This window comes from Stegostoma tigrinum, chromosome 2 (genome assembly GCF_030684315.1).
Source record: "Stegostoma tigrinum isolate sSteTig4 chromosome 2, sSteTig4.hap1, whole genome shotgun sequence".
Taxonomy (NCBI): domain Eukaryota; kingdom Metazoa; phylum Chordata; class Chondrichthyes; order Orectolobiformes; family Stegostomatidae; genus Stegostoma; species Stegostoma tigrinum.
Window position 1 is genome coordinate 79162523 of NC_081355.1, and position 19364 is coordinate 79181886.

The 19364-nt window shown below is 42.8% G+C and overlaps 1 protein-coding gene across 1 annotated transcript in view; it reads left to right on the plus strand.

The window, feature by feature from the left end:
- The window catches only part of LOC125464190 (thrombospondin type-1 domain-containing protein 7A-like), a 561444-nt gene that overhangs the window by 506188 nt on the left and 35892 nt on the right, over window positions 1-19364 (plus strand). Inside the window, exons 20-22 of the mRNA XM_059654908.1 lie at window positions 11127-11280; window positions 11890-12031; window positions 14091-14206. Coding sequence (XP_059510891.1) covers window positions 11127-11280; window positions 11890-12031; window positions 14091-14206 — 412 coding nt within the window. The remainder of the gene's footprint in view (window positions 1-11126; window positions 11281-11889; window positions 12032-14090; window positions 14207-19364) is intronic.

Sequence of the window (19364 nt, forward strand, 5' to 3'; positions counted from 1 at the left end):
TCCATATGCTGTTGAAATAGTTAAAATTCATGAAAGGCATCCTGAACCTTCCATCAACAATTGCATGTTTGATGATAAAAGCATGAATATTTGTTGCTTCTAAGAATTCATTTTCCAAGCATTTTTTTCCCTTAACTTTTTTTATTTAACAACTTTTCGTGAAGAAAAGTTAATACAAAGCTTCTGTGCTTGGTGTACAGGACTTCTGCCTTATTCAGAGCTCTGTTGCTGCAACACAGCCTTTCAACTACTATACAGGGAGAATCTGCAATCAAGGTTTACATAGATGTTACCAAGACTGGCAAGTTTGAGTTACAAAGAGAGGCTCGATAAACTGGGACTTTTTTTCCCTGGCCCATAAGATGCTGAGGGCTAACTTTATAGAGGTTTATAAAATCAAGAGGGACATAGATAAGGTGCAAAGCCAAAGTCTTTTCTACAGAGTAGGGGATCCCAAAACTAGATGGCATAGATTTAAGGTCTGTTTCCATGCTGTATGACTTTCTGACACTATCTGCCTATTGAGCTCTTCTCAACAGAAAATCTCAAATGTTTTAAAGCAAATGGTGCTGCTGTCTTGCAGCCATGGTTTCGATCGATTTTTATAGACTGATTCTGATTCAGATAAATAACTGTTCTTTTCTGATTGACTACTATTCCCATAAGATTTGGTTTTCAGTTACTCACTTGTTCAGAATGTTGATTGTTGAGAGTCATTTTTGAATCTAATCTGAAATATTGTTCCTGCTGCTGCTTCCATCTACCTTTATTATCGCTCAAGGCTTTTTGACTTCTCCCTTTGTCCAAAATGTTGTGCTTGTGATTATGTTGGACACTACTAACACATTAAACATTTTGCATCACTGCTACAATGTTGTGTTTTTGGTTTTTAGCACAAATATACGAAACACAAATGATTGCTAAAATAAATACAGGGATTTATATTCAAGTGTAACACACCTCTGGAGCACTCTGCTACACACATTTCCTTACACTATAACATTTGTCTCACATGTTATTTTGCCTCACTTCCTGTGACAATGTATACTTTTTTTTATTCATTTGTGGAATGTGGCACTGGCAGAGCCAGGATTTGCTGCCCATCTCCAGCTACCTTTGAGAACATGTTGCAAAGCTGCTTCCACAAATCACTGTGGTCCTTTTCATGTAGGTAAGTTTGTAATGCTGTGAGAGAGTTCCAGGATTTTGACCCAGTGACACTGAAGGAATGGCAATATTATTCCAAATCAGGATAGTAAGTGACTTGGAGGGTAACTTCTAAGTAATAGTGTTTCCCATATATCTGGTGCTCTTGTCCTTCTAGATGGCAGTGGTCATGGGTTTAGGAGAAGTTCTGTCAGGAGCCGTGGTGAATTTCTGGTAGATGGTGCATACTGCTGCTACTGAATGTGTGTGGACGTGGTGCCAAGCAAGCTTTGACTTGGATCATGTCAAGCTCCTTTAGCGTTTTTGGAGTTGCACTCACTCAGAAAAGTGAAGAACATTCGATCACAATCCTACTTGCACCTTATAGATTCTGGATCGGCATTGAGGAGTTAGGAAGTGAGTTAGCCACTGCAGAGTTCCTAGGCCATGACCTGCTCTTGTATCCATTGTATTTATACGGCTAGCTCAGTTCAGTGTCTGGTCAATGGCAATCTCCGGGATGTTGATGATGAGGGATGCAGTCTGGTAATGCTATTGAATTCCAGTATTCTTAGATTATACTTAGATTCTGTTTTGTTGAAGATAGTCATCGCCAGACACTTAAGTGACGCAAATATTACTTGTCTCTTTGTAACGCATACCTTAAAATTTATAGATCTTGCTGCTTTTGGCCATGGACTGCTTAATTGTAAATTGAGTAGTGAATGGTTTTGAATATAATGCAGTCATCAGCAAGCATCCCACTTCTGACCTTATGACGAAGGGAAAATATTGATGAAGCAGCTGAAGATGTTTGGGACTGGGACACTGAGGAACTTCTGCAGAGATGTCCTGGAGCTGAGTTGGCCAACCTCCAACAATCATAACTACCTTACATTGTACTGAGTATGACTTCAACCAGTCTCAATTTTCTTCCAATTTCCATTGATTCCTATTTCGATAGGGGTTCTTATGCCACATTCATTCAAATGTGGCCTTGATGTCAAAAGCAGCCACTCTTACCTCACATCTGGAGTTCAGCTGTGTTGCTCCTGTGTGAACCAAGGTTGTAATGAGGTCAGAACCCCTGGAGGAACCCAAACTGGGTGACATTGAGCACTTCGTTGTTAAGCAGGACCTGCCAGTTAGCAGTATTGATGATACCTTCTACCACTTTACTGATGGTCGAGAATAGACTGGGCTGTAACTGGTCAGTTTGGATTTGTTCAGCTTTTTGTGTAAAGGACATACCTGGGCAATTTTTCACATTGTTGGGTAGACGCCAGTGTTGTAGTTATGCTGGACCAGCTTGGCTAGAGGTTGTGGAAAATTCTGGAGCACTTGCCTTCAGTACTATCTCAAGAATGTTGTCACTGGCCATAGTCCATTACCCAGTGACCCTAACTGTTTCTTGATACAATGTGGAGTGAATTGGATTGGCTGGAGACTGGCACCTGTGATCCTGGGGCCCTCTGGAGGAGACCAAGATGGATCATTCACCCAGCACTAGTAGCTGAAGCCTGGTGCAAATGTGGCAGCCTTATCTCATGCACTGATGTGGCCGGCACAGTGGCTCAGTGGTTAGCACTGCTGCCTCACAGTGCCAGGGACCCAGGTTCAGTTCCAGACTTGGGCGACTGTCTGTGTGGAGTTTACACATTCTCCCTGTGTCTGTGTGGGTTTCCTCTGGATGCTCTAGTTTCCTCCCACCATCCATAAATGCGCAGGCTAGGTGGGTTGGCCATAATAAATTGCCATAGTGTGATGCTCTGCAGAGGGTTGGTATGGACCTGATGGGTTAAATGGCCTGTTTCCACACTGTAGGACTTGAATGATTCTCTGTATTTGACTCCTCCAACATTGAGGGAGTGGATCCTTGTGAAGCCTTCTGCTCCAGTGAGTTGTTCATTTGGTCACCATCATTTATGTGTGTATGTGGCAGGGCGGCAGAGCTTAGATCTGATTGACTAGTTGTGGAATTGCTTAACATTGTCTGTCACTTGCTGTTTATGCTATTTGGTAGGTAAGTAGTCCTGTTTCGCAGCTTCCAACAGTTTCATACCTCGTCAAGAAAACTTGGTATTGCTTCTGATGTAACAAAGTGTGGAGCTGGATGAATACAGCAGGCCAAGCAGAATCTTTGGAGCACAAAAGCTGACATTTCAAGCCTAGACCCTTCATCAGAAAAGGGGGAGGGGGAGAGGGTACTGAAATAAATAGAGAGACAAGGGGAGGCGGATCGAAGATTTTAGAGGAGAAGATAGGTGGAGAGGAGACAGACAAGTCAAAGAGGCGGGGATGGAGCCAGTAGAGGTGAGTGTTGGTGGGGAAGTAGGGAGGGGATAGGCCAGTCCAGGAAGATCAGACAGCTCAGGCGGGTGGGATGAGGTTAGTAGGAAGGAAATGGGTGTGCGGCTTGAGGTGGGAGGATGGGACAGGAAGAACAGGTTAGGGAGACGGGGATGAGCTGGGTTGGTTTTGGGATGCAGTAGGGAGAGGGGAGATTTTGTGGGCCCTGGGATGGGGGTGAGGGAGGAGGTATGGGGGCAAGTGTAGCACTTGCTGCGGTTGCAGGGGAAGGTGCCGGGTGTGGTGGGGTTGGAGGGGAGTGTGGAATGGACAAGGGAGTCACGGAGAGAGTGGTCTCTCTGGAAGGCAGACAAGGGTGGGGAGGGAAAAATATCTTTGGTGGGTTCGGATTGCAGATGGCGGAAGTGTCATAGGTTGATGAGTTGGATCCGGAGGTTGGTGGGGTGGTACGTGAGGACGAGGAGAATTCTCTTTTGGTGGTTATTGCGGGGACACGATGTGAGGGATGAGTTGCAGGAAATGCAGGAGACACGGTTGAGGGCATTCTCAACCACTGCAGGGGGGATATTGCGCCAACACCCTCAACCAAGAGAGATCATCCAACTAGGGAAGGGGTTGTACTAGACCAGATATTAAGGAATGAACCTGGCCAGATGATCAATGTTTCAGTGGGGGAGCATTTTATGAAAAGTGATGATAATTGCCTAAATTTTGAGACAGTTATGGATAAGGATACGATCGGTCCTTGGGTGAAAGTGCTAAATTGGGAACAGCTAATTACAACAGTTTTAGGCAGGAACTGGGGAAATTACACTGGGGGCTGCAGTTTGAGTGTAAATCCACATCTGGCATGACAGAATCCTTTAACGAACAATTGATCAGTGTTCAGGACCAGCACGATCCTGAAGGGATGAAATAGACAGAAGGCAAAAATCAGGAACTTCGAATGACAAGAGATACTGAAAGTTTAGTAAAAAAGGGAAAAAAAAGCATATATAAGTTTTGGGAACTGAAATCAAACAGGGCCCTTGAGGAACATAAAGGAAGCAGGAGAGAACTTAAGCAAGAAATAAGGAGGCTTAAACGGAGCCATGAAGTGCCCTTGACAAGTAATATTAAGGAGAATTCCAGGTATATTACTTGTCAAGGGCACTTTATATATATATATATATATATATATGGACCAAGAGGGCAGATCCACTCAAGGACAAAGGAGGAATTTAAATGTGGAGTCAGAGGAGTGGGTGAAGACCTTAATGAGTACTTTGCATTGGTATTCACCAAGGAGAATGGCATGGATAATTGTAGATTACAGACAGGTATATTGAAACTCTAGGGGACATCAAAATTAAGAAGAAAAGAGATGTTCAGTGTCTTAAAAGCATTAAGGTAAATAAGTCTCCAAGCCCTGATGCGATCTATCCCAGGATACTGAAGGAGGAAAGGGAAGAGAGTACCGGGACCTTGACAGAAATCTTTGTTCCTTCTTTAGCCACAGGTGAGGTCCCTGAAGATTGGAGAATAGCCAACATTGTTTCTTTTTTAAGAAGGGCATCAGGGATAATCCAGTAAAATAGAAATCCGGTAAGCCTTCATCAGGGGTGGGAAATTATTGAAGAAGATTATTAGGGACAAGATTTATACGCACTCTGAAAAAGGTTGAACTTAATAGGGATAGTTAGCTTGGCTTTGTGAGGGAAAGGTCTTCTCTCACAAACTTGATTGAGTTTTTTGAGGAAGTGACAAGAGCTTTGAGGAGTGGAGGGCAGTGGTCTTTTCAAAAGCTTTTGACCAGGTTCCTCATGGTAAGCGGGTCTAGAAGATTAAGTCACATGGCATCCACAGTGAGTTGGTCAGTTGTATACAAAATTGGCTTGATCTTCGTAGACCGAGGATAATTGTGGAGGAGCGTTTTTCTGACTGGAATTCTGGGCCAGTACTGTTCTGCACAACTGAGTGCTGAGACCTCTGTTGTTTGTGGTATATTTTAAATGATTTAGATAAAAATGTAGGTGATATGATGAGTAAGTTTGCCAATGACAAGAGGATTTGCAGAATTGTAGGAGAATATTGTAGAGGAGAAGACTGAGTTACGGACTTCTAGAATTGAAAGGATTGAGGTTAGTAAGGAGGAGGTGTTATCAATTCTAGAAGGTGTGAAGGTAAATATATCCCCTGAGCCAGATGGGATTTTTCCGAGGATTCTCTGGGAAGCTAGGGAGGAGGTGGCGGAGCTTTTGGCCTTAGTCTTTGAGTCCTCATTGTCTACAGGTTTAGTACCAGAGGACTGGAGGATTGCAAATGTTGTGCCCTTGTTCAAGAAGGGCAGTAGAGATGATCCAGGTAATTATAGACCTGTGAGCCTCACGTCTATTGTAGGAAAAGTATTTGAAAGGATTTTAAGAGATAGGATTTATGATCATCTAGCAAGCAAAAATTTGATTGGAGATAGTCAGCATGGATTCGTCAAGGGCAGGTCGTGTCTCACAAACCTCATTGAGTTTTTGAGAAAGTGGCCAAGCAAGTGGATGAAGGTAGGGCAGTTGACGTGGTGTACATGGACTTCAGTAAAGCCTTTGATAAAGTTCCACATGGTAGGCTATTGGAGAAAATACGGAGGGAAAATAGGGAGATTTAGGAAGTGAGTGGTGGTTGATGGAAAATATTCAGTCTGGAGTCCGGTTACTAGTGGTGTGCCTCAAGGATCGGTTTTGGGACCACTGCTGTTTGTCATTTTTATAAATGACTTGGACGCAAGCAGAGGTGGATGGGTTAGTAAGTTTGCAGATGACACTAAAGTCGGTGGAGTGGTGGACAGTGTGGAAGAATGTTGCAGGCTGCAGGGAGACTTGGATAAACTGCACAATTGGGCTGAAAGGTGGCAAATGGAGTTCAATGCAGATAAATGTGAGGTGATTCACTTTGGGAGGAATAATAGGAAGACAGAATACGGGGTCAGTGGAAAGATTCTTGGTAGTGTGGATGTGCAGAGGGATCTTGGTGTCCATGTACATAGATCCCTGAAAGTTACCACCCAGGTTGATAGTGCAGTTAAGAAGGCTTACAGTGTGTTAGGTTTTATTAGTAGAGGGATTGAGTTCCGGAACCGTGATGTCATGCTGCAACTGTACAAAACGCTAGTGCGGCCTCGCTTGGAATATTGCATGCAGGTCTGGTCGCCCCATTCCAGGAAGGATTTGGAAGCATTGGAAAAGGTGCAGAGGAAATTTACCAGGATGTTGCCTGGTCTGGAGCGAAGGCCTTATAAACAAAAGCTGAGGGACTAGTTTCTGTTCTCATTGGAGAGAAGAAGGCTAAGAAGAGATTTAATAGAGACATACAAGATGATCAGAGGATTAGATCGGGTGGACAGTGAGAGTCTTTTTCCGAGGATGATAATGTCAGCTTGTACGAGGGGGTATAGCTACAAATTGAGGGGTGATAGATTTAAGACAGATATCAGAGGCAGGTTCTTTACTCAGAGAGTGGTAAGGGCGTGGAACGCCCTGCCTGCCAATGTAGTGAACTCAGCCACATTATGGGCATTTAAACAGTCCTTGGATAAGCAGATGGATGATGATGGGATAGTGTAGGGGGATGGGCTTAGATTAGTTCACAGTTTGACGCAACATCGAGGGCCGAAGGACCTATTCTGCGCAATATTGTTCTATGTTCTATGTTCTATGTCCTATGTTCTAGCCAATGAGGAATGTTGTCAAAGGATACAGCAGGAGAAACATCACTTGGACAGATGGGTGGAGAAATAACAGAGTTTAATCTGGAAAAGTATGAGGTGATGCAGCTCAAATACAAGAGGAAAGAATGCAGTTAATGGCAGGACACTGAGGGGCACTTATATATACAGAGGGATTTTGGGTGCAAATTCATAGCTCACTAAAAATGGATAAGGGTGCTAAAGAAGGCAAAAGGCATGCTCACCTTCATTGTTTGGAGCATTGAGTATAGAAGTTGTCAAGTCATGTTACAGTTGTATAAAACTTTTTAGTTAGGCCACATCTGGAGAATTGTGTGCAGTTCTAATCACCACTTCATCAGAAGGTTGTGGAAGCTTTGGAGAGAGCGCTAAAGATGTTTACCAGGATGCTACAGAAACAGAAATTCTATCAAGGCTGGGAGGCAACCTGATAGGAGTATATGAAAATATGAGATGCATGGATAGGGTGATTCGTCAGGGTCTTTTTCCCAGAGTAAAAATGTCAAATTCTGGGAGGCAAAGTTTTAAAGTGAGAGGGTGAGAAGTTTAAAGGAGATGTGCACAAAATGTTTACTTACACAGTGGGTGGTAGGTATCTGGAATGCACAGCTGGGGAGGTGGTAGAATCAGACACAATAGCAATGTTTAAGAAGAGATTATACAGCCACATGAAAAGGCAGGGAATAGAGGGATATGAACCATGTGCAGGCAGATGGGATTAGTTGGCCCAGACATGATGGAGCAAGGAGCCTGTTCCTGTGCTGTCCTGTTCTGTGTTCTATAATACTGCAGGGAACTTCATTGGGAGCTTAATCTCCATATTTATCAATTACTTGGATACAGAATAGTGGGAGGTATTTTTAATTTTACTGATCGCAAAATGCAACATGAGCAAGTTCAGTTTTCAGATGAAATTAATAGATCTCATGCTGGTCTTGAAACATTGGGGTGTCATTTTTATTTGTAGTAGTGAGTGGTTTTGGGAACAGTTGGAATTTAATGAAGAATATACAATACATTGACAGCATGATAGAAAGCTGGTTGCATCACCTGAATTTTCCCAATCAACTGCATTGCAATAGGCTGCCTGAGAATAATTCCTTCAGGCAGAGGGATTGCTCATTTCAATATGTTAATAGCTCGTTAAGAACTATTTTAACTTGGTTGTGCAATTTAACTATGGGTGCACAGACTCCCCAGTTCCCTGGAGTTTAGCAGTGAAAGCAAAGTCACAGAACAGCAATTAATAGGACTGAAGAAATGACAGGCATATATTCCAATATGTGCTAGGACATTATTGGTGTTATTTTTTGCCTAGTTTTGTGTAATTGTAATTGTACAGTACTTTATTTGAGAATTTATTCTTACTAATTTTGGGACGACTTCTGCAACTTTGGAAATTCCTATTTAATCTCCACATGAGCTCTGGTCTTTCAGATTAGGAGGGGCCCTTATGCTGTTTTGTTTTGGACCTCAGATGAGGATAAAGATGATAAGCAGCAGGAATAGCAAGATCAGCAGCAGCTTTTCTGTCGCAGACTTGCTACTTTACAGGAGAAAGGGGATAAACAAAAAGGCATAGCTCCAAAGAGACAATACCAGGGACGTGGTGTGTGTGTGCCAACAAAAGATGCACATCCTTACTGTGTTAGAACAACAGGACCTCAGGAGGCTCAGATATCATGTCAGATAGTTGGAAGTCATTTGCAGCCTGGTGAGCACAATTTACACATGGCTGTCAAAGTTACCATTATTCTCCATTTATTCCTCATTGATTCATCACAAGGCTCTGTCACATGCTTGTAGAATTGTGCAATCAGCTTTTAATTGGTGCATTACACAAGTGTTCAATGTCATTGTTTGGCATGGCTAGCAATTATATGGACTTTTTCATCAATTACATTGACCAGAATGATTGCAAACCTGAATGCACAATACTGGCAGGTTTTCACAGATGCTGGGCAATATTCTCTGCGTGCATGTTGCAGTGAATTCATCCTTGGAATACTCAGGAGTGTTCGAAAACCACAGGGATTTGCCATTCATCAATGTATGTCAGGTGTTCAACTGCAAAATGTTTCCCACCTTTAGGAAGCAGTTCCAGTTGCTTACTTGGAGATAAAATACATTTCCACTTAAAACGCATGTGGCTTTTGATACCCTTGAGAAACCTAAACAATGAGCTATAGCCACTGAAATGAAACAATAAAAGGCATAGGACAACCAGATGTGTCAAGGAACAATCTATTGGCATTTTGCAAATGTGCACCAGTCCTTGGCTAGGTCTGAGGTTCCCTTTAAATTGCCTTGTCCATGATCTCCCAAATTAACATGAAGTGCTTTATTTTGCACATCATTGCTGTGCAGCAATGTTTGGCCTTTTAGAAGGGGCCAGTCTCACAGGACAAAGTCTTTGTGTCGGAGAAGGAGGGATGTGATATGACAAATAATTCAACATGAGCCCTGATGCATGGGATGGTAAACTTCAGGTAGATTCCGACAGCCATTTACCTGACAGCCAAGTACTGAATAACATGCAATTCACATTTCACAAACACAAAGTGTTATGACAATCAATCATTTCCCTTCTGCTGTTTTGAGTGAAGTCTTATCGTTAGTCACAAGCGAATAGGCCACTTAAGCAATAGTAACAACAATAGACAAAACCGGAAAGTGTCAGAGACAAATATTTCTGTGCTCAAATGTGAAACAGAAACATTATGCTCAGTTGTTTGGCAGCAAAGAGCTTGAATATTGCTCTAAAGAGACATTGGTTGTCACAGCTTTTAGTTTTACAGTCAACAAGACAAATGCAAGATTGCTGAGTTTCAGATGATCACAACAATTTATAGTGAAGGAGAAAGAAGTGCCAAATGCTGGAAAGGTTGTTAATTTCATGCTGGCCCTATCCAGTGGCTACATGAATGGCATTTTCTAATGACAGGCTGTTGCTGTCAGCCCAATAAGATATATTGTCTATCACACAATGTTATGTCTGAATATTACTTTTGGGGAAATGCCAAGTAAATTGATCAGACATCCCAGTGACTGGCTGATTAAATCAAGCAGTGTATTTCTTTGGTTGGTCATAATTGGCAGACAACAGACTGTAAACTCCCAAAACAAAGTCTGCTGTTAGTTGTGATGCCTGATTGAATCCTGAATGGACTAGTGGCTACATTAACAGCCAATTTAAAATAATCAGTCAAACTTATAACGTGAGATAACATGAGATAACCCTTCTTGAAAGGTCTAGGCCCAAAACATCAGCCTTCCTGCTCGTCTGATGCTGCTTGGCCTGCTGTGTTCATTCAGCTCTATACCGTGTTATCTCAGATTCTCCAACACCTGCAGTTCCTACTATCTCTGAAACTTATAACATGATTCACTTTCACTTGCTAGAAACAATATACATTCATATGCAGGGACCTTATCAAGAAGTATATCCAAACTTTCGACAGTTTTGAATTAGGTGAAAGCAGTGTCAGGTTAAAGAACCACTGACAGATACACTACTCTTATTTTTGGGTTTTATACTTGTTACCCAACCATTCATCACCCCAACCACAAACCCAACTAGTGAGTCATCAATGTAAAATGCCTCCCAGTATTTCTAGCCCTCCAAAGAGATTAATTGCTTTAATAGTCAAACAGCAAAAGCTGCCAAAGAAATTTCCATGGATAGACAAGCACAATATTTTTGACTTACAAGAGTCAACCGAAGTCTGATAAAAAATACATAACAGTAAAGAAGCTTCTGTAACTAGACAACAGCAGTTTTCTGGGTGAGAGAAAGCTAAGGATAAAAGTTAATTTCCACGTAGAAGATAAGAAGTCACTTAACGATTTTCATTTAACATTTGAGGGTTTGAACAAATGAATGCACTGACCTAAGCAAAGCTGAGCCTTTTTTGTTCAAGTGCGTGTCAAACTAAATCGCTGTTTTTGACTTTAGGTGCATGCAGAATACAATGGATGGCCCCATTGAACCTGTTGAGGACTACCTCTGTGATCCAGAAGAAATGCCCCTAGGTTCCAGGCAATGCAAACTACCGTGCCCTGACGATTGTGTTATGACTGAATGGACATCCTGGAGCAAGTGTCCTCTGGTAAGATGATGGTAACTGACTGCATTGAATATTGTACCTGCACAAGCCTTTAAACTGTGAACAAACCTGGTTTTCATGGTAATTTGCTCAAAAGATGTTAAAGTAATGATATCACTTTTGCTTATGTTGTATTTGTGAAAATAATACAGCACAATTTTAAAAATGAAACAAGTCCTTAATTAAAGGACTTAATTAAACAATGAAACTAATTAAGAGCACAAAGATGTGCAGGCTAGGTGGACTGGCAATGCTAAATTGCCCATAGTGTTCAGGGATGTGTAGATTAGGTGGGTTATGATGGATGGGTCTGGGTGGGATGCTCTGAGGGCTGGTGTGGACTTGTTGGGCCAAAGGGCCTGTTTCCATACTGTAGGGGTTCTATGATCTATGATCTGACAATTTCTTGAATAATACCTTCATTAAACAGAGACTTTGGTGTTACTTTTGACTATGCAAAAATGTAAAATGTCTGATTGCACATCAGGTGCTCCTTCACATCTCTCCTAATTTTTATTTTCATTTACTTGTACAACCAGATGTGGACAGACAGCCTGTATGAAGAGATTTTGCCTTAATCTGTGTAAAAATGCATTCATGTTTTTATTTCAGCCGTGCAATGTTACCACTGTTCGAGAACGGTCAGCCGTCCCATTAAGGCAACCAGGAGAAGGGAAACCCTGTCCATCTGAAACTGAGACTGAGCCCTGCCATTTAAACAAGAATTGCTTTCACTTCACGTATAATGTAACAGGTACCTGAGGTTTCCTTTTTACTGCATAGCCTTTGAGGGTAAAAATCTTAAACACAAACAATGTGGGACATTTCGCTGAGAACAACGCAGTTGACTAAAATGTAATGTTAAAAATGCCATGTTTAAAATTAATTCCCTGTTTCTGTTTTATGGTCATGTCTGTTGATTGTCCAGTGACCTGTGGAAGAGAATTAGAGGGGCAAATAGCTATCACCCTATGCTACACTTGTGTTTAAAGATTGCAAAGTAGTAGGAGAAAAATAACAAGGCAAAGGAAAGGGAAGACTGAACTTACAGCTAAATCCCTGTCAGTTTTAATGTTTGGGTACGCTTTATTCCAAGTTTACCTTCTCAGAACTTACCGTAGCCCTGCTGCCAGCCCAAGCTCTTCCTATGGAATCAACAAAATGCCTAAATGCCTGAGCAGCTTCTGCAGCTCATTGACAGTACAGTAATGAGGCTCAGTTCTGGGTAAACCTTAGATATCCAGAACCCCAAGTACACCGATGAAGGGTCTAGGCCCAAAACGTCAGCTTTCGTGCCCCTAAGATGCTGCTTGGCCTGCTGTGTTCATCCAGCTCCACACTTTGTTGCCCCCAATACACTCTCTGTTTCAGGAACAAAGACAAGCTAAATGATTTTCTTCAGTTCTGACCTAGAGGCTGAATACCAAACCTGTTGACAGAAAATTTAAGACCTGCAGATCCAGAAATGGCCACTTCAGGGATGATCTGGGAATACTGTCCAGAATCTGAAGTGTGCCACATTGCCACTAGAGATGCTGATAACCTATCTCTTGTCTGTTTTTTACATTACATCATTTCTGTCACTGAAAGGCCTGTCAACCCAGTAAGATAAACACAACGTATTTGGAAATAAAAATTGAAAATGCTGGAAATATGCAAGTCAAGCAGTATTTGTGGAGTGAGAAGCAGAGTTATTGGGTTGATGAATTTTCATCAGAACCCAGAAGTGTAATGGAGGTATTAAGTGTAGTGCAAAAAATGGATGAAGCAAGGGCAAAAAGAAAATTTGTGATAGAGTGACAGACCTGTTAGTCCACCTCAAGGTTATAATGGTGTAACAAAAACAAAACAGAAACAAAAGATGCAACCAGATCAAGTGTTTTGCTGGACAAAAACAAAGGTAAGAGGAAAAGCAAACAAGCAAAAAAATGGAAACAAAATGGGGGCAGAGATTCAGTTTGAGATTGTTGATGTTGAGCCTAGAAGTGCATAGTAGATGGTATATTTGATAGTCCTAATTTTACAGTGAGCCTCAGAGGTATACTAATCTGAGGACAGACATGGCAGTGTGAAAGCAAAGTGGAAAATTCAAATAACAGGGTGCTGGAAGCTTGGGGTCATGCTTGTAGGTCGAACTGTGTTGTTCTGCTAAACAATCGCTCAGGTGTCCCAGTAAAAAGATGCAGTAAATGCACTAATCAAAGAAGACCAGGGAAGTTATCCCCAGAGTCCTGAACAAAGCCTGTCTCACAATCATAAACTATCAATTTATCTGATCATTATCACTTTGTTAACCACATACATAAATGTTAGCAGAGTACAGATGTAATGGAGATGACGAAACAACCAAAAAAGCAAACTACTTAATGTGGTAGAAACGGCTGGAAATGATCCCTTGAAGATGGAGGCTAATCAGGTGGACTGTGAAAACAAGGCGACCCTTACTTTGGTTCTGAAAAGAAAGAGACGAGGAAAGGACAGACATGGTTGAGGAACTTGTTAACTGTGCTGGAATGGGGATCCTCAGTTAGAGCAGAAAGAAGACATCTAAGAATTAGTGGTCTAGGAGATTCATTGTTGAAATAGATACAATGGAGATGGAGGAACTGCTAGAATGGAATTAAATCCTTTTAAAAAAAGCAAGATGACTTGCTCGGTAATTCGGGTGTTTTCTGTTTAACTGTCAGCTCGCCAGCATCAAAAGCAGTATTTTGCTTTTGATTACTGCCTAATCGAACTCTACTTAATAAATCCTTTTATTCTCTTGCTTGTTAAGTATTCTATGTGACAGCTAATTATATTCCAATTTATAGATTGGAGCACCTGTCAGCTGAGTGAGAAAGCAGTCTGCGGAAATGGAATTAAAACAAGAATGTTGGACTGTGTTCGCAGCGACGGGAAGTCAGTTGATCTCAAGTTCTGCGAACAAGTATGTCACATGTTAATAGTCCTCCTCCTGGTCAAATAGCTTGTTCAATTAGAATGCTTCATCTCCTCATCTAACACTGATCATTTTTCTGAACCACTTCCATGCTATTCAGTATTAATTAAATCAATCTCTTGTCAATCTGTTGTAACTTTGTTTTTGTCTTCTTTTCCCATGAAGATAAGGAAAGATGTGAACTTTTTTAATGTTCTTATGGAGCTGGTTTTGCTAAAACCAAGCTAACTGGAGTTTGTTTGAAGCAAAAATCAAATTGACAGGTGGGATTGATACCCTTCGAAACAAGCAGGTATTTGGTGGGGAAAGGGGAGTGTAATGTGAAGTTAAAGCTATAAAAATCTGAAAGCTGATCACAACTCAGCAGGATTATGCCCACTTTTAATTTAACTGGAGCACTTGAGGGTGAAACCAAGCAACATACTCTTGAGAGACACGCCAGGTTTTCAACATGTTAATGAGGCCGCTTGCATCCAACTTTAACAAGCTTTCCAAATTAGTGGATGTAGAGAGAATTTTTCAGGATTTGAGATAACTGACAACTTATAAGAGGAGGCAGCATTAAAGAGTTTTTAAATAGCTTTGGAGCATAACTTGTGGTGCTTCCTCCCTGCATCTACCTCGCACTACTACGCCACTACCCCAGGACCCTCCCAACACCACCCTATCTCCAGCCAGCCTGTGAGATTAGCAATTCTCCCCGTGTCTCATCTACCCACCCAGCTACAATCTCAAGAAACACCGGCGATATCCTCCCCAGCACTCCCACTTCCTGTCCCCACAACCTCTCCTTCTTCTCTGTTGCATAAACGCAGGCTGAACAGCCTCTCAATCATATAATCATACAAATATGGAAAAAGAGGAGGTCCTTTGCCTGCTCCACCTTTCAATATGATCATGGCTGTTTTGATTTGAGTCTCAACTCCACATTACTGCATAGGTCATAGAATCATAGATCATAGAATCCCTACAGTGTGAAAACAGGCCCTTCGGCCCAACTAGTTCACACAGACCCTCAGAGCATCCCATTCCCCTATAACCCACCTAATCTACACATCCCTGAACACTATGGGCAATTTAGCATGGCCAACCCACCTAGCCTGCAAATCTTTGGACTGTCGGGGGAAGCCAGAGCACCCAGAGAAAACCCACGCAGACACAGGGAGAATGTGCAAACTCCACACAGACGGCTCGAGGGTGGAATTGAACCCAGGCCCCTGGCACTGTGTGGCAGCAGTGCTAACCACTGAGCCTCTGTGTGCTGATTCCTTCAGAACATAGAGACCAGAGCTCTGTACAGTGTGGTCTAAGCAAGGTTTTAGATAAGTTTAACACAGAACAGAAAAGCAGTGGCTTTATCCCTCAAGTACTCCCTGTATTCTTTCATTTCTTTGGTAATCAAGAATCTCTCTACTTCTGCCCAAAAAAAAATTAACACTCCTAGATCCCTTGCCTTTTGAGGGAAGAGAATTCCAGAGATCCTCAATCTCTGGCAGAAAAAAGGGTCCTCATCTCCGTCTTAAATGTGTGACCATTATTTTTAAACGATGACCCCTCATTCTAGATTCTTCCACAAGAGGAAACCTGGCAAGAAATTGACCAAGAAAGTTAAATTCCCATGTTCCAGGTTTTCATGGCCACACGTGTTTGCAGCACACCAACTCTCCTCTCCCTGAAAATAACAGTGTTATGTTTTCAGTTTGCAGCAAAGGTAACTTTATTTTTTAGTTCTATAGCATTAAGCATAGTGAAAAACTAAGTTATATCTGCTGGAGTTTGGATGAATCAGGTTGAATGTAAAAGATCCAGATGTATCTTAACAGGGTAAATGCGGAGAGAATGTTTCCTCTTGTGAGAGGACCTAGAATGAGAGGACATTGTTTAATAATCAGCCATCATCCATTTAAGACAGCAGTAAGTCAACATTTTTCTCTGAGGGTCCAGTTTCCTGGAAACCCTTCCTGAAATAGTTGTGGAAGCAGAATCCCTGAATATTTTAAAGGCAGCAGTAGATAGATTCTTGTTAAGCAAGGGGAGTGAAACGTTACTGTGGTAGGTATGAATGCAGATTTGAGGCTACAGTCAGATCACCCATAATATTATTGAATGACAGAGCTACCTCAAGATTTTGGACGGCCTATTATTGCTCCATATTTGTCCATATGCTCCAGTGTAACAAATGAATATTTAGTAGGCTACTTGGCGACCAGACTGGGTGAAGTATTGCCAAATATCTAGCATGACCTATGTTGCCAACCACAAATTTCCCTTCTTTTGAGACAAAGTATTACCAGAAAATGGCTGGAGCACCCAGAATAAAGCAGTGTGCATCAGTTCAATCACCAAAGGAACATTATCCACATTTATTCAACGTCAGCACATTGTAGCAACCAAAACAAGAAGCTGTTACTTGCAGTGTGCCACTACATTGGATTTTCAATCATTTTGTCACCCAATGATGCTAAAGTGCCTTTAGAAAGATGATGATGAGCTGCCTTCTTGAACTGATGCAGTCCTTGTGGAAATCCTATTCTATGTATGAATGGCCTGATTGATTGTTTTCCTCTATGTCTTGCTTGAATTCTTCCATGAGTGTATGGCTTCAAGCATTTATTTGTGAAAGAATTGACTTGTAAGATTTGCAGCTGTTTCTTTAGCTTGCTGTGTAGTTACAACTATTTGTAGGTCTGCCATTTTCTCCAGCAACACTTTGCACTTGTGCCATTACTTCTCTAGCTGCTCCTGCTGAGTCTGATCTGCTTTACATGTGGGTTTTTCCAGATTTTCCTGGATGCTGACAATCTTTCCATTGGATTTACAATAGAGCTTGCAATTCATCCTGCTGACTTTCTTTCTCCACTCTTCATTCATCATTGTCAGCTAAGCAGAGGTATCCAGTAAAGACACTGTCATCTCATAAATGATCTTTTCAGATTTTGATTGAACTGGAGCTAGTTGTTCAGTACTGTCCTCTTGAACTTGCATTTTTTTCTCCATAATAGAGAGGTAAAATTTTCACTCCACCATTGAAGCAGACAATGAAACTCGCCACTTGTATCTGAACTGTAGTGATTCAAAAAGGCAGCTCATCACCATCTCAAAGGCAACAAGGAATGAACAATAAATGTTGGCCTAACTCGCAATGCATACTTCCCATGAAGGATTGGAAAAAGACATATTCAAATCTGTGAATGTTTCTTGAATTGTCTGTTGCAGCTTGAGTTTCTGATTTCTGAGTCAACTCTGTACTGTTGTGTTGTATGAAACGATAAAACACATTGTCAGTTATAAAGTAGACATTACTTGTTGTGTATGTAATGTTAAACAGCTTGCTGACCCAGTGCAGATCAACAATAGGCAGAATCAAAATATTATACACAGTGCAGGGGACTCAGGTTCAATTCCAGCCTTGGGTGACTTTCTATATGGAGTTTGCAAATTCTCCCCATATCGAAAGTTTTCGAGAAGATTTGCCACCCTGCTAGGTAGCATCAGTGCACCTCCGATGAAGTGGTGGTGTTCTGTCCCGCTTGTTATTTATATGCCTGAGTTTGCTCGGGTGATTGATGTTCCAGTTTTGTTTCTCAGTGGTTGAAACACAAGGTCAAATTCAATGTAACAAAGTGTGGAGCTGGATGAACACAGAAGGCCAGGCAGCATCTCAGGAGCACAAAGCTGACGTTTCAGGCCTAGACCCTTCATCAGAGAGGGGGATGGGGTGAGGGTTTTGGAATAAATAGGGAGAGAGGGGGAGGCGGACCGAAGATGGAGAGAAAACAAGATAGGTAGAGAGGAGAAATAGGTGGGGAAGTAGGGAGGGGATAGGTCAGTCCAGGGAAGATGGACAGGTCAAGAAGGCGGGATGAGGTGGTAGGTAGGAAATGGAGGTGCGGCTTGAGGTGGGAGGAAGGGATGGGTGAGAGGAAGAACAGGTTAGGGAGGCAGAGACAGGCTGGGCTGGTTTTGGGTTGCAGTAGGGGGAGGGGATGAGCTGGGCTGGTTGTGTGATGCAGTGGGGGGAGGGGAAGAACTGGGCTGGTTTTGGGATGCAGTAGGGGAAGGGGAGATGTTGAAGCTTGTGAAGTCCACGTTGATACCATTGGGCTGCAGGGTTCCCAAGCGGAATATGAGTTGCTGTTCCTGCAACCTTCGGGTGGCATCATTGTGGCACTGCAGGAGGCCCATGATGGATATGTCGTCTGAGGAATGGGAGGGGGAGTTGAAATGATTCGCGACTGGGAGGTGCAGTTGTTTGTTGTGAACCGAGCGGAGGCGTTCTGCAAAGCGGCCCCCAAGCCTCCGCTTGGTTTCCCCAATGTAGAGGAAGCCACATTGGGTGCAATAGATACAATATACCACATTGGCAGATGTGCAGGTGAACATCTGTTTGATATGGAAGGTCATCCTGAGGCCTGGGATGGGGGTGAGGGAGGAGGTATGGGGGCAAGTGTAGCACTTCCTGCGGTTGTAGGGGAAGGTTCCGGGTGTGGTGGGGTTGGAGAGGAGTGTGGAGTGGACAAGGGAGTCTCGGAGAGAGTGGTCTCTCCAGAAGGCAGACACGGGTGGGGATGGAAAAATGGCTTGGTGGTGGGTCGGATTGTAGATGGCGGAAGTGTCAGAGGATGATACTTTGTATCCGGAGGTTGGTGGGGTGGTATGTGAGGATGAGGGGGATCCTCTGAGGGCGGTTGTGGCAGGGGCGGGATGTGTTGCGGGAAATGCGGGAGACGCGGTCAAGGGCGTTCTCGACCACTGCGGGGGGAAAGTTGCGGTCCTGGAAGAACGTGGACATCTGGGATGTGCGGGAGTGGAATGCCTCATCCTGGGAGCAGATGCGGCAGAGGTGAAGGAATTGGGAATAGGGGATGGAATTTTTGCAGGAGGGTGGGTGGGAGGAGGTGTATTCTAGGTAGCTGTGGGAGTCAGCTGGCTTGAAATGGACATCAGTTTCTAGCTGGTTGCCTGAGATGGAGACTGAGAGGTCCAGGAAGGTGAGGGATGTGTTGGAGATGGCCCATGTGAACTTGAGGTTGGGGTCGAAGGTGTTGGTAAAGTGGATGAACTGCTCGAGCTCCTCTGGGGAGCAAGAGGCGGCGCCGATACAGTCATCAATGTAACGGAGGAAGAGGTTGGGTTTGGGGCCTGT